Source organism: Hyla sarda, chromosome 4 (assembly GCF_029499605.1).
Source record: "Hyla sarda isolate aHylSar1 chromosome 4, aHylSar1.hap1, whole genome shotgun sequence".
Classification (NCBI taxonomy): domain Eukaryota; kingdom Metazoa; phylum Chordata; class Amphibia; order Anura; family Hylidae; genus Hyla; species Hyla sarda.
This window is the reverse complement of record NC_079192.1, coordinates 393,149,805-393,165,850: the sequence shown is the minus strand read 5'-3', so window position 1 is coordinate 393,165,850 and position 16,046 is coordinate 393,149,805. Positions and strand designations below refer to the sequence as shown.

The window sequence follows — 16,046 nt, the reverse complement described above, 5'->3', positions numbered from 1 at the left end:
GTAAAATTATTAGTCTAGAAAAGGACGTAGGTGATAAATAGGCGCATATGTGGTGTTTTGCATGGTGTTGATTTTCTGATTGTTTTATTACCTTATTACCGATAATATTGTACAGGTTGATATAGTTAAAGGAGTACTCCAGGATATGAAAACTTTTCCCTTATCCTAAGGATAGGCAATAAGTTTCAGATTGCTGGGACCTCCCGCGATCTCCCGTACGGGGCCCCGTCTCTCCAGCCAAATAGCGTGTCGACTACTACACGAAGCGGCGGCCGATATGCCCCCTCAATGCAGCTCTGTGGCAGAGGCGGAGATTGCCGAATGCAGCACTCCGCCACTCCCATAGTGTTGCATTGAGGGGCATGTCAGCCACCGCTTCATGCGGTGATCGAACACGCCCCCTTCCTGCGATCTTTCGGGGCCCCATAAGGGAGATAGCGGGGGATTCCAGCAGTTGGACCCCCCAGAATCTGAAACTTATCCCCTACTCCTTTAATACCGTATCCCCACTTTTTGCTCTTAAATCATCCAATGTAAGGCTAGGTTTATACTAGAGCCCTATGAGGATATTCCCAGTGTAGCGGACCTGCGCTGTCCTCCTTGATGGCAATGCAATCCACTAGAAATTCCACCAAAAGAATGAACATGTTGTCATTTTGACTAATATTTAACCAAAATGAACCACGAAATGTATGCCGCCTCCCCCATTTATATTTTTACATAAAATATATATATATTGCTTTTCCGTGTATAAATAACACTGTGGATCCATAAAACTTGTAAGATGCCCAATAACTCATTTCTTTCAGTGTTAAAGCTTCACAACCAGCCGTGGTGTCCAAGATCGACAGCCGACTCGAGCAATACACCAGTGCGATTGGGGTAAGTGTGGGATGACTTGAGGTCGCTACATTTTTGAATGGTCAAAGATACATTTTTGTAATTATTTTGTGATCGACACAACACTCAATATGATTGGTGATGACAATGCATGGGTCCCCTTTTCAAACGGAGCTAAAATAAAATAAAATAATCTATTTTTCACCATTATTCTGTACTCATTGTCCCATAAGCATTTTTAGACATTTTTGTAAATTTATTAAAAATAAAAAACTTAAATTAAGCATGGACAGAAGTATTCAGTTATTTTCTATAACAATTAATTTAGCTCTGGCTCCTCCCATTTCTCTTGATCATCTCTGAGATGTTTCTCCACCTGGTGTCACCTGTGGTAAATTCATCTGAATTTGGGAAGACACAGACCCGTTTATATAAGGGCTCACAGATGACAATGCATGTCAGAGAAAACAAACAAGCAGTGAGGGGGAAAGACCTGTTTGTAGAGCTCAGAGACAGGATTGTGTTGAGGCACAGATGTGGGGAAGTGGACAAAAACATTTTTGATGCACTGAAAGTTTCCAAGAGCACATTGGATATTCTTAATGAGAACCTGATCCAGAACGCTTTGGACCATAGACTTTGACGAAGATTCACCCTCCAACAAGATAATACCCCTAAGCACACAGCCAAGACAACTCAGGAGCAGCTTAGGGGCAACTCTGTGAATGCTCTTGAGTGGCCCAGCCAGAGCCCTGACTTGAACCCAATGGAACATCTCTGGAGAGACCCGAAAATGTCTTCCACCGCCGGTCCAAATTCAATCTGACAGAGCTTCAGAGAATCTACAGAGAAGAACGGCAGAAAATCCAGGATTGTAAAACCGTGTGGCCTCATCCCCAAGAAGATTGGGGTCTGGAATCGCTGTCAAAGGGGCTTCAGCTAAGTCCTGAGTAAAGGGTGTGAATACTTATGTCAGTACAATATTCTAGTTTTTCCTTTTTAATAATTTATCAAAGATTTCTAGCATTCTGTTGTCCCTTTCTCATTATGGGGTATTGAGGGCAGAATGATGGGGAAAAACACATTTTCCATGCACAAGGAACAACAGAACAAGAATGGAAAAAGTGAAAGGGTCTGAAAACTTTCAGAATGTGTCATATAAAATATACTATAGACAAGGGCTTCTTCTATATTAGCAGCAGGTTGGTCCCAGGGCTGGTACAAGGATTTTTGCCACCCTAGGCAAAAGTTAATTTTGCCACCCACTTGACTCTGCCCATTGGCTCCACCCTTTGACCTGCCCACGGTACTACTGGGGTGACACAATGTAACAAAGCTCCTCCTCATGCTGCTGGCTGAGCAAGTGGTTCAGATGCTGGTTGTCTAACTTTCTTGTGGCAGGCAGAACGGTGCCCCCATCAAAGGGGCACTCTAGGCAGCTGCCTATTTTGCCTATAGGCAGAGCCGGCCCTGGTTGGTCCTGAACTGTTCTAGGCCTCACCTATTACGTAATAGTTTACACCTAATTCTGTGTTTCTTGTAGAGTAACAGACCTGCTAAAGCTGCCCCAGCCGACCTCCCCCTGGTGACCGAGGGTGTGAGGAACATCAAGAGCAAGTGGGAGAAAGGAAATGTTTTTTCATCACCCGGTTCAGTAGTGTCACCGAATAAGGTAACTGAGGCTTATGCCCGTTTGTATTACTTTTTGGTTGCTTGATGGTAATATCTAGCTACTTAGCAGGTGTGGGCGACTGTTATGGGGCAGGAGGAGCTGAGCAGATGAACAGATTGATATATGTATATAAGTTTATGGAAAAAAGATTCAGAATAATTTTTATTAATTTAAATCCTTGACTGCGCTATGTTTAGGAGTCCAGTAGGTGGTCCTATAAAGTGACTAACAGACTGTACATACAGAGATATCTCCGCCCCTATCCCCCTATGTTTAGATGTCACCCCAAGCCCATCAAGCCCCCTCCCATAGACATGAATGGAGGGGGTGTGGTGATACGCCACACCCCCTCCATTCATGTCTATGGGGGGGTGGGCGGGGCGTGACGTCACGTCTCCCGCCGCGGGAACCCAGCATTCTAAACATACTGTTTAGAATGCCTGGTACTGCACAGAGATCCTTTGGATAGGGGATAAGATATCTAGGGGCGGAGTACCCCCTTTAAATAGGACTGCCTACTTGACTCCTTGCATGGAAAGAGCAGCAGTTTACATGAATAACTTTGTCCTACTAATTCTGTTCCCAAAAAACTTCACCTATTGACAAAAAAGAGAACCAAAAAGAAGTTGTTGGAATGGAATGAAACCTTATATGAGTGAATGTAATGATGATATATGGAAAATTATTACAATATTAAAATGAGAAGTTTATTGGGGAAACTGTACAATTCTAAGGAGGCTCTAGTACCCTGTTGGGCGCCTCTAGCCTGGATACAAGATGAGATACGGTTGGGATACATGGAGGTATACAGGCTCCCTATGGCATCTTATGGCACATTTGCCTATAGATAATACAGCTGGGCCTGTAGATCCCGTACACTTGTAGTTTGCTGAAGTTGGCGCCATAAATGATCGATTGGTGATAAATCTGGTGACCGGGCAGGACAAGGAAGGGTTACAATCTGGTGTGGACATTCCTTGGAAACCCTTACTGTGTGTAGATGAGCATTATCCTGCAAAAATGCTGGCTGGAAGCCATGAGAGGTGACATTTGTGGCCGCAGGATGTCCTTTACGTATAATGAGCTATTAGTGTCCTATCACTACTAGGGGTGGCCGACTGTCGTATGTGATGGCTCCCCTGATCATCACACCAGAAGGGGGCAGTGTGTCGCTCCACAGCAAAGGCAGGATTGAAGCGCTCACCATGAGGCCTCTACTTACCCAAATGTCATTAGATCCTAAGCAGAATTTGGATTCATCACTAAAGACAATCCGGTTCCAGACCAGGTTTCTTGTTCACATCACCACAGCAAACAAAAGCAATGGTGGCCGTCTGTTAATGCAGAACACATAATAGGCACTGTGACAGACACCACATTTAATTTTACTTAGTGCCTGAAACATGGTCCAGATGGAGATGGGGGTGTGTAATGAATAGACGGGGGGACGGGGGTGTAATGAAGAGACGGGGGGGGGGGTGTAATGAAGAGACGGGGGGGGGGGGGTGTAATGAAGAGACGGGGGGACAGGGGTGTAATGAATAGACGGGGGGACGGGGTGTAATGAAGAGACGGGGGGGTGTAATGAAGAGACGGGGGTATAATGAAGAGACAGTGAAGTGTAATGAAGAGACAGTGAAGTGTAATGAATACTTTGGTCATACGGAGCCTGTTTGCTGTGTGTGTAGCCTCACATCACACTGTTCCTAATACCACCTAAAAGCTTTGTCAAAATGGTCTAGATTGCGAGCTATTTGTTCAAACCACCATCCTGCTTTTCTCAGTCCCGTGATGCGCCCCTTCTCAAAACTGCCAACTGGGGAAAATTTCTTTGAGTGCATGGTAGAGGTATGTCTAGCAAGAAGTCACCAATCTCTCACTAAGAGGTACACTATCCAAAAGTAGCCTCTGAGAGCCTTTTTTATAGGGTAGTGTAGGAATTGCTTTTATACCCATTTTGTGGCAGGACCCAGTGTCTGATCTGACCCTACCTGTAATCTAACATTTCTATTTGGGTGCATTATTAACTTTTTCTTTTTCTCAGCTACTTCTCAGCTCAAAGATGTTGTTACGATGAATGTGTGTAAATGGGAAGCTTTTTCTTTTTCTCCAGGAAACGGCAGGTTTAAAAGTGGGCGTCTCCAGTCGTATCAATGAATGGCTTACCAAAACTCCAGAGACCAACAAATCCCCTTCTTCAAAGCCTGTAGTAAGTGCGACAACAAAATGGGACCTAGAGCCACCCAAGGACCTATCATGTGTCTATGTTGAGATAGGTAGCATGTCAATATCAGTGGTCATGACTAGAGATAAGGGAACCTGTAGAACCCAAGTACGTTTAGAACTTTGGTAAAAGTTTGATACGGCTAGAAATCACTGAAACGGCAGAACCAAACTTTTGAAAGGTTCGCTCCTCTCTAGTCAAGACAGTTATTAAAGGGACAGTACAGGATTACAAAACATGGCTGCTATTCTAGAACAGGCTCCACACCTGTCCATGTGTTGGGTCTTCTATTCACTGAAGTACCGTAAAGATAGCTGTGCTGCAATACCACACATGTCCTGTGGAGGGGTGTAGTGCTGGTTTTCAAAGAAAGCAGCCATGTTTTTTCTTTACTCTAACATTGTAAAGTCATAAGGGATATTGGACAATTAAAGGACATTTAAAGGATTTATTAAAATGTCATCTGCACAAAAAAACTGCCTTCTCTTTTTTATTGCCTCCATAATGCAGTTTTTTGGTGTATTATTATCATAGTCCTTTTTTTTTTTTTTTTTTGGCGTTAATCCCTTGTGCTCTTCTCATGGGATTCTATCGTCATGTGACTCAAGGATGAAGAATTCTAATGAAGAATTGGGGGGAGGGGGGGGGGGGGTGCCAGAAAAAATGCCCACATACATGCACACATGGCGTTTCTTTTCCACATATAGAAGTCTATGGGAGGAAAAACGGCACAATTTCTTGTAATGAATGCTGTACCCAGAGTGTGCTGAAACGTTGAAAAACTTTTTTTCACATGTATTTTTGTTTTTTTTTGGGACTATTTTAATCCTTATAGTACCAATTACATTGGGAAAGAGTTTGATTGTTCCTCTTTTCCGTACGTTGACAATCCAGTCTGGTTGCTAGGAATTTATTATACTTTTTAGATATGATGTCAGGTAGTAGTATCCTTATAACCAGCTGCTGTAATTGAGATAGAGAGAGAAAATTGTTATGGGGCTAGGGTATTAGAATGGGGCTAGGGTTTTAGAATGGTACTATGGCAGGAGAATGGGGCTATAGCATTAAAATGGGTTTATGGCATTGGAATGGGGCTATGACACTAGAATGGGGCTATGACACTAGAATGGGACTATGGCATTAGAATGGGACTATGGCATTAGAATGGGGCTATTGCAGTAGAATGGGGCTATTGCAGTAGAATGGGGCTATGGCATTAAATTGGGTTTATAGCATTAGAATGGGACTATGGCAGTAGAATGGGGCTATGGCAGTAGAATGGGGCTATGGCAGTAAAATGGGGCTATGGCAGTAGAATTGGGCTATGGCAGTAGAATGGGGCTATGACACTAGAATGGGACTATGGCAGTAGAATGGGACTATGGCAGTAGAATGGGACTATGGCAGTAGAATGGGACTATGGCAGTAGAATGGGACTATGGCAGTAGAATGGGGCTATGGCAGTAGAATGGGGCTATGACAGTAGAATGAGGCTATGACAGTAGAATGAGGCTATGACAGTAGAATGGGACTATGGCATTAGAATGGGACTATGGCATTAGAATGAGGCTATGACAGTAGAATGGGTCTATGGCATTAGAATGGTACTATGGCATTGGAATGGGAATATGGCAGTAGAATGGGGCTATGGCATTAGAATGGGGCTATGGCATTAGAATGGGGCTATGGCAGTAGAATGGGTCTATGGCATTAGAATGGGTCTATGGCATTAGAATGGGTCTATGGCATTAGAATGGGTCTATGGCATTAGAATGGGTCTATGGCATTAGAATGAGGCTATGACAGTAGAATGGGGCTATGGCAGTAGAATGGGGCTATGGCAGTAGAATGGGGCTATGGCAGTAGAATGGGTCTATGGCATTAGAATGGGTCTATGGCATTAGAATGGGTCTATGGCAGTAGAATGGGGCTATGACAGTAGAATGGGGCTATGACAGTAGAATGGGGCTATGGCAGTAGAATGGGGCTATGGCAGTAGAATGGGGCTATGGCAGTAGAATGAGGCTATGGCAGTAGAATGGGGCTATGGCAATAGAATGAGGCTATGGCAGTAGAATGAGGCTATGGCATTAGAATGGGACTATGGCATTAGAATGGTACTATGGCAGTAGAATGGGGCTATTGCAGTAGAATGGGTCTATGGCAGTAGAATGGGTCTATGGCATTAGAATGGGTCTATGGCATTAGAATGGGGCTATGGCAGTAGAATGGGGCTATGGCAGTAGAATGGGGTTATGGCATTAGAATGGGGCTATGGCATTAGAATGGGGCTATGGCAGTAGCTTTTATATTCTTTTCTAGACATATTTCTCTTGCCCATCTGAGATCCGCTCACCTGTCTCTCTTGTAGACCTTTATATTGCAGCTGTTTCATATTTACCTTTTATCTATCTGAATCCTATCTTTTTCTTGCTCTCAATCAGCTGATTTTCTTTCCTTACTCGTCTCTCCATCTGCCCCCACCCGAAGAGATCTCCTCTCTGATGCCTTACTCTTCTTCCTCCTTCTTTCCCTATCGGATGGTTTCACTGTGCTGATAAGGTAATAATGTACATTAATATTGGTGATTTGTATAAAATTGGCCATAGATATCCGTAGACCTGTAGACATCCTTAGATGCTCATTCTTGGTCTTCAGCTAAAGGTACATGATGAAGGAAGACTCAAAGAATAGCTGTCAATTGATCAAGGGTGGAAAGAGACAACTAAAGGAACCTGTACAAAAGCATTGTTTGCCCCTATATATAGGGTAGTGTAGTGATATAAGAGTTAGATTGTGACGTCACGACTCCGCCCCCGTGTGTCGTCACGCCCCGCCCCCTCAATGCAAGTCTATGGGAGGGGGCGTGACATCCGTCACGCCCCCTCCCATAGACTTGCATTGAGGGGGCGGGGTGTGACGACACATGGGGGCGGAGTCGTGACCTCACAATCTTCCGTTCCCGTGGTAGGGAGCCAGACCCTCCAGTGCTTCCGGAGCAGTAACAGGTGGGTGCCACATGCTATATTGCGGGGGTCCCCAGCGGCGGGACCCCCGCGATCAGACATCTTATCCCCTATCCTTTGGATAGGGGATAAGATGTCTAGGGGTGGATTACCCCTTTAATTCCCCAAATTAAGGCTGGGTTCAAACTTAGGGGGAGATTTCTCAAAACCTGTGTAGAGGAAAAGTTGCTGAGTTGCCCATAGCAACCAATCAGATCGCTTCTTTCATTTTTGAAAAATCTCCCCCTTAGTATTTTAGGCCAAACCAGGAATGGGTTCAAAACACTGAAAAATCTGCAATTTTTTCCATAATAGTTTTTCTCAATATCGGTTTCCCTCCTGGTTTTGTCAATCCAGACATGAAGGGGTACTTTGTTGAAAAAAACTGGTGCGAGAATGTTAACCTCTTAAGGACTCGGGCGTACCTGTACGCCCTGAGCCCGGTCCCGGTGTTTAAAACGGGGTCACGCCGTGACCCCGCATCACACCTGGTCGGTCCCGGCTGCTATTCATAGCCGGGACGCTGGGCTAACAGTGCGCGGCACCGATCGTTGTGCGGCACGCTATTAACCCTTCAGACGTCTGAAAGTGAAAGTAAACGCTTCCCGGAAGCTCAGTGGGGCTGATCGGGACATCACGATAAAATCGCAATGTTCCGATCAGCTGGGACGCAGGCGGAGGTCTCCTTACCTTTCTCCGCGGCGTCCGATCGGGGTTTGATTGCTCCAAGCCTGAGCTACAGGCTTGAGCAACCGAGCCCCTATCTCACTGATCCATGCAAAGCTATGGTATCGCCGCGTACGGAAATGTCCGAACTATAACAATATATCGTTAATTAAATCGCACGGTCAATGGCGTACGCGCAAAAAAATTCCAAAGTCCAAAATAGCGTAATTTTGGTCAATTTTTATATCATGAAAAAATGAATAAAAAGCAATCAAAAAGTCCGATCAATACAAAAATGGTACCAATAAAAACTTCAGAACACAAATGAGCCCTCATACCGGCCCGAATGCGGAAAAATAAAAAAGTTATAGGGGTTAGAAGATGAGAATTTTTAACATAGAAATTTTCCTGCATGTAGTTATGATTTTTTTCCAAAGTATGACAATATCCAACCTATATAAGTAGGGTATCATTTTAACCGTATGGACCTACAGAATAAAGAAAAGGTATTATTTTTACCGAAAAATGCACTGCATAGAAACGGAAGCCCCCAAAATGTACAAAATGACATTTTTTCTTCAATTTGGTCACCCAATTAATTTTTTTTCTGTTTCGCCGTGGATTTTTGGGTAAAATTACTAATGTCACTGCAAAGTAGAATTGGTGGCGCAAAAAATAAGCCATCATATGGAATTTTATGTGCAAAATTTAAAGCGTTATGATTTTTAGAAAGTGATGAGGAAAAAATGAAAATGCAAAAACGGAAAAACGCTGAGTCCTTAAGGGGTTAAACAGATTTGTAAATGACTACTATTTCAAAATCTTAATCCTTCCAGTACTTATCAGCTGCTGTATGCTCCACAGGAAGTTCTTTTCTTTTGAAATTTCATTTCAGTCTGACCACAGTGCTCTCTGCTGACAACTCTGTCTTTCTCAGGAACTGTTCAGAGCAGGAGAGGTTTGCTATGGGGATTTGATCCTGCTCTGGACAGTTCCTGACATGGACAGAGGTGTCAGCAGAGAGCACTGTGGTCAGACTTGAAAGAAATTTAAAAAGAAAAGAACTTCCTCTGGAGCATACAGCAGCTGATAAGTACTTGAAGGATTAAGATTTTTTAAATAAAAGTAATTTACAAATCTGTTTAAAGGGGTAGTCCAGTGGTGAAAAACTTATCCCCTATCCTAAGGATAGGGGATAAGTTTGAGATTGCGGGGGGTCCAACCGCTGGGGCCCCCCGCGATCTCTCTGTACGGGGCCCCGGCTCTCCGCCGAGATAGCGGGTGTCGACCCCCGCACGAGGCGGCGGCCGACACGCCCCCTCAATACATCTCTATGGAAGAGTCGGAGATTGCCGAAGGCAGCGCTTCGGCTCTGCCATAGAGTTGTATTGAGGGGACGTGTCGGCCGCCGCTTCGTGCGGAGGTAGACACGCCCCCTTCCCGCGGGCTGTCGGGGCTCCGTACAGGAGATCGCGGGGGGCCCCAGGGGTCGGACCCCCGCGATCTGCAACTTATCCCCTATCCTTAAGATAGGGGATAAGTTGTAAACCACTGAGTCACCACTGGACTACTCCTTTAATGTTCTGGCATCAGTTTATAAAAAATAAATAATAGTTTTTCACTGGAGTACCCCTTTAAAGTTATCCCCCTATTCACAGGATAGGAGATAACTAGCTGATCAGTTAGGTTCTGACCTCTAGGACCCCTTATCAATCACAAAAATGGAGATGCTTATAGTGTTTGTCCCTTTTGGTAACCTCTACTCAGTCATGATTAAGGACAGTTAATTGTCTGAAATGCGTCAGCTTTACTTGCAAGATGTTTTTGCAAGATGTTCAAGTCAGAGCAATGTACGGCCTATTAGATTGGACACCAACCAATTAGATCTAGGTAGAACAAATGAAAGTTGACTTGGCTAGTGCTCATCAATCTAAAGATGCTCATATGTGTTTAATAGCTGTTGACCGAATGTGGACAGCTACAGTATATCTTACATGGTCCATTTATAGGGATCATGTCTTCTTATGTGGCAGAGGGGCCTTTGGCCAGCTCAAGCACTCAGACCTAGGTACAACTACAACCTCTGCACCTCCTGTAGTTATGCCCCGGCCTCTTTAGTCTTAGAATCATTCGTAGGTCACATAAAAAAAAAATTGGTTGTTGACGTAACATAAGGATATACTGGATCCTACAGAGCAAGAAATTCTATGACTGCTAGAAGCCAGACATGGAGCGATCAGCTGATCGCTGGGTCATCTTCCAGCTTGAGTTCTTTTAACAGCATTTAGATATATGCTTTACAGCAGGCCCTATGGACATAGGCAACAATAGACTGAAGCTGTCCCATTTATGTGAATAGGAAAGGTGTCTGGGTGATCTCAATGACCTTTGCGCAGGTCATTCTAGAGGAAGGGGGAGGCTGATCTGTGACCAAAAGCTATTGTGTGTACCTCTGTTATTTATACACTGGTATCACCTTTCACTCTAATTCTGTCTGTGATGATAAGGAGGAGACTACTGCGAAATGATCTGTATAGAACAGGAAGTCTCAGCTTGATTTTGGGCCTAGTGGCCAGAATGCAAACTGCAAGCTTTCATGATTATTTTAAAATATACATAACTGAACATTTCTTTTTTATTTTTCAGGATTTAAGACCTGGAGATGTATCCGGCAAACGTAATATCTGGGAAAAGCAGCAAACAGAGAAACCTGGGTCACCAACCAAGGTGAGGGCAGAACAATACTGTTCATTCTTAAAGGGGTACTCCGCTGCTCAGCGTTTGGAACAAAATGTTCTGAATGCTTAGAGCCAGCGCTGGGAGCTCGTGATGTCATAGCCCCTCCCCCTCAATGCAAGTCTATGGGAGGGGGCGTGACAGCTGTCACGCCCCCTCCTATAGACTTACATTGAGGGGCGGGACTATCATGTCACGAGCTCCCGCCGCCGGCTCTAAGCGTTCGGAACATTTTGTTCCAAACACTGAGCATCGGAGTACCCCTTTAAGTACCTATTAAAGGGGTACTCCGGAGAATAAAAACTCTATATGTATTTACGTGCAGCATGTCACGTCTTGTCTAAGCAGAAAAATAGTTGGAGCAGCTGGCCAGGGAGTGAAGAGCAGTGCCACGCACTTCACCCGGCTTATAGGTCCCAGGACTGAGACCAGCTGCCGTCTAAACTTTTGACATTTTCGAATGATATACAGATTTATTTATTTTTTCTTAATGCCTGAGCAGTCGTGTAGTCCGAAAAGTTGAAATAATGGAGCCATCATGATCTAACCTAGGGAATTTGTTGAGCATTTTTCTTACTGGTTCTGTAATTTTTTTTTAACAGATGACAACTGGAGGGAAAAAGTCTGACACTAATGGTAAGTAACATTTCTTTTTATGTCCACCTTTTCGCACCATGTCAGTGTATACTTTATAGCAGCTGGAGCTGTTTTTTCTGATACTTTTTAAGGGGTACAACACCCACAGACATCATATCCCCTATCCAAAGGACCCCACCCGACCCCATCCCCCCACCCCTATTCATCTTGATCTCCCTGCAGCACCCGTTCCGGTCTGTGGTGTAGAACTGCGTCCTATGCAGTTCTATGTTATCCCCTCACCTTAGCTGTCCGCAGGTCTGCACCTCCCTCAGCCCCGTACACAGTTTCCTCCTCGCACCTCCCTCAGGAGGAGAGGTGGGACGTAGACTTTCACAGTCCCGCTCCTGGGCGTAGATTTTCACAGCCCCCAGGGCGTAGATTTTCACAGCCCCCTGGGGGCTGTGAAAATCTACGTCCAGGGGGTTGTGACAGAGATGTCACGCCACACCCCCTTTGTAACCTCAAGTCACGCCCCCTCTATTCATGTCTATACCGGGAGATCGCGGCAGGTCCCAGCGGCCGGACCCCCGCAATTAGATATCTTATCTCCTATCCTTTGGATAGGGGATAAGATGTCTGTGGACGGAGTACCCTTTTATGGCTCCCATACACATTAGTAAAAATTTTACAGAACTTATAGAGTTTAGTGGGCCCTGTTGACTGTGTAATGGGTATAGGGACCTTCCCACCCTACACATGGTGTCGAGGGAGAGAAGGATCAGGCATCTTGGATTTTAACTGCTCAATCCTCCTGCCTCCAGAGGAATTTGTTAGCAGTTCACCCTTCCTCTCTCCATACAGAACACATGAACACTTGGCCAGGCCAAATGTTCATGTGTATGGAGTGATTGGGAGAGATAGCCAAATGAACAGGAATTTGTAGAGGTACCTTTAGATACCAGGTTCAGATAGAAGGTCGGTTTAGATAGAGTGGCCAGATCTCACTCCAGTATTGCCCACAAAAGTAATAAAATAAATTGAAATATAAAAATGGGTATAATCGCATTCGGAAATCGTCCAAACTATTAAAATAGCATTTCATTTATCCTGCCTGGTGAACGCTTTCTCCAAAAAACATACTGAATGCCAGGGTTGCCATTTTTTATTCACCTCTCCTCCTAAAAAAAATATGGATTAAAAAGTGATCAAAAATTCCAATCTACCCCAAAATGGTACCAGTAAAATCTAAAGCTCACTCGACGAAAAAAAACAAACCCTTTCACAGCTTCATGGACAGAAAAAAATAAAATAAAAAATGTCATAGGAGTCAAAATATGGCAATACAAAGCAAATTATTTACAAAAAGGTTCTACTTTATGGATAGTGCGGTTTAATTTCTTTAAAAGTAGGGAGCAAAGATGCCGATGCTGCCAGAATGGTTACAGCTATTTCGTACAGGGTGTGTGAAAAAGTGCACTCTTTACGAAACAGCTGTAACCATTCTGGGGGCACCAGCGTTTTTGCTCCCTGCTTTTAAAGAAATAATCACTATTTTGCACTGCAATGCATCTGGTGAGTGCCACTTATTTTTTTTTCTACAAGTCTATAGTTTATGCTGTGTTTCACTATTAAAAAAATTGTAGAAATTGTATGGACTAAAAATAACATGTAAGAGTAAATTGTGTAAAAAGGATGGCAGAGTTGTGGGGGGGTTTCCATTTCACCCTGCTAGGAAAAAAATTTTTTTTGTTAGAGATGAACTTTCTTTAATCTGAATTTATTTACTGAATCAGCCAACAATTTGTTTAGTCTTAAAAATTTTTTATAAAATAGTTATGTCTCTTAGGCAAAGTTCACATGGCTCTTGTGCTCCAATCCATTCAAGGTCTATTTAGCCCCTTTTTTTTTTTTTGCACCAAATGGACCCCAAAAGTCTCAAAACACAACTGGCACCGTCAGATCCTGACGGACCCCATTGACTTGAACGGGTTCTGTGGGGTGTCCGGTATTTGACAGGATTCAAGCGGAGAAAAAAAAGTGTTAACTCCCATCCTTACGGCAAACTGAATTTGGGAGCTCATGTTACCGGAGCACAATGTCAATGTGAAAGAGGCCTAAGACAAGGAGGAAAGAGCAAAAACCGGTTACCAAAAATTGCTGCAGTGGGAAGGAGCTAAATTATTTTGGAAAGAGAGAATTTACTGTGGAAAAAAAAAAAAGTTTATTTTTTATTATATTATATTATATTTGCTGATTAAAGGGGGTATTCCAGTGTTTGTGCATTGTGAATAGAAAAAAAAAGAAATACTTACCTATCACTGGTCACTCAATGGTCCAGTTCGGCTCCATCTGGTTCCCCCCTCCATCTTCTTCCTACTTCAGCATACGACCTGGCTGCTCAGCCAATCACTGGGGACACGGGTGTCATGTCTTGGCCAGTCATTGGGCTGAGCTGTCAGGTCCTGCCCAAAAAGCAGAAAAAAGAGAGAAGATCAGTGGAGGGAGGCAGATGAGAGCTGAATGGGATCAGGGATAAGTATGTCTTTTTTTTCTGTATTCCTCTTTTTTACATGTTTGCATTTTTCTCAACATTTTCATTTTTTTCCAGCAGGATTAAGATTCGAAAAGGAGCCATAAAACACTTTCCGGACCAACTCAGATATAAAGTGCTAAAATTGTCATTTTTATATTTATGTTTACTTTACCAAAAAAAAAAAAAAATGTGTTTCTCAATACGCTGAACCAAACCCTGTATATTAGCACTGTATTTAATACCCACCTCTCCGGAGCCTCCAGAAGTACAGCACGGCCTTTGCACAAGATCTTCAGGAATCCCAGCTGTGAAACAAACTGATTTCTACTGATACAATTATATTTACAAAAAAAAAAAAGTTTTTTTTTTTTTTTTTTTAGTGACCACAAAGGGGCAGTTTTCCATGAGATTATGCACCAGCAAAATCGCGCTGCACTTTAGAGCATAACACGGTTTACTATATTTTTCTTTATATAAAGACCAGTGTCCAATAAAGTACTGATTTTTTTTTTTATTATATTTTTTCTATTGCAAACTACTTTGAATAAATAAAATGAAAAAAACAACCTTTTTATTCTGTTACAGGTATTGCCAAAAACTTTTGGCTTGTATTAGCCAGCAGTGGTACTTTTATGGTTGACCTTATAGTGTTATTATAATAGTTCAACTTTTTTTTCTTTTTTTTAATTAAATACACGTTATATACACAGGTAGCTTTTAATCTGACAACACTATTAAATGCAGAACGCTTTTATATGTGCTAGAATATATCTAGAATTTTTTTTTTACATACTAGCCAATATCACAGCTTTTTGTTCACTTTTTTTTTTTTTTTTTTTAGTTTTTAATTTTTTTTCCAATTTCATTAAGAAAAATTCCAACGACAACTTGGAAAAACACTTAAAACATTAAATATATATATTAAAAAAAATAATAAATCATAGGTACAGTATAATGAGTACAAATTAGTTCAGATTTGAGGGGGGGGGAACAAAAGGTAAATAAGTAATTTATAAAAACAGAATTTAACAAATAAATACATAAAAAAATTATAAATTAGAAAATTGGCACAAACTGAGAATCCTGCCACTGGGATCACAACAACATTTAAACATATATATTATATATATATATATTATTATTATTATTGTTTTTTTTTTCCATTCGCTTATTAATCCGTTCCAAAGTTTTTGACAGGCGGGTTTCATTTTATATGTATATAGTTACTAATTGTGTCATCAGTACAGGGAATATTATCTTGACATTTTTAGACAGTGTGGGTTAAACATGCCAAGAGTAATTAAATGCAATATTCTTTAGTCTACACTCGAGCGGCCATGTTTTAACGTCCACATTACAGTCGTAACACACAAAGATGGACCCTCCCCCTCCTCCCCCTAAGGTTCTGCTGAGCCAAACAAAATTTGTCTTAAAGGGGTACTCTTGCGGAAAACAATTTTTTTTTTTTTTAAATCAACTGGTGCCAGAAAGTTAAACAGATTTGTAAATCACTTCTATTAAAAAAATCTTAATCCTTCCAGTACTTTTTGGGGGATGTATACTAAAGAGAAATCCAAAAAAGAAATGCATTTCCTCTGATGTTATGACCACAATGCTCTCTGCTGACCTCTGCTGTCCATTTTAGGAACTGTCCAGAGCAGGAGAAAATCCCCATAGCAAATATATGCTGCTCTGGACAGTTCCTAAAATGGACAGCAGAGGTCAGCAGAGAGCACTGTGGTCATGACATCAGAGGAAATGCATTTCTTTTTTGGATTTCTCTGTCGTATA

General features: G+C 42.5%; 1 protein-coding gene across 9 annotated transcripts in view; it reads left to right on the top strand.

Annotated features, from left to right (window-relative positions):
- Positions 1-15,730, top strand: part of CALD1 (caldesmon 1) — a 189,771-nt gene extending 174,041 nt beyond the window's left edge. For 8 of the 9 annotated variants that reach the window (XM_056517189.1, XM_056517188.1, XM_056517193.1 and 5 more), the window contains 6 exons: positions 810-882; positions 2,384-2,512; positions 4,626-4,721; positions 11,054-11,134; positions 11,746-11,779; positions 14,331-15,730. In XM_056517189.1, coding sequence (XP_056373164.1) covers positions 810-882; positions 2,384-2,512; positions 4,626-4,721; positions 11,054-11,134; positions 11,746-11,779; positions 14,331-14,359 — 442 coding nt within the window. In that variant the 3' untranslated portion in view covers positions 14,360-15,730. The remainder of the gene's footprint in view (positions 1-809; positions 883-2,383; positions 2,513-4,625; positions 4,722-11,053; positions 11,135-11,745; positions 11,780-14,330) is intronic. The other variant, XM_056517197.1, reaches the window with a different exon arrangement.
- The last annotated feature ends 316 nt before the right edge of the window (positions 15,731-16,046 follow it).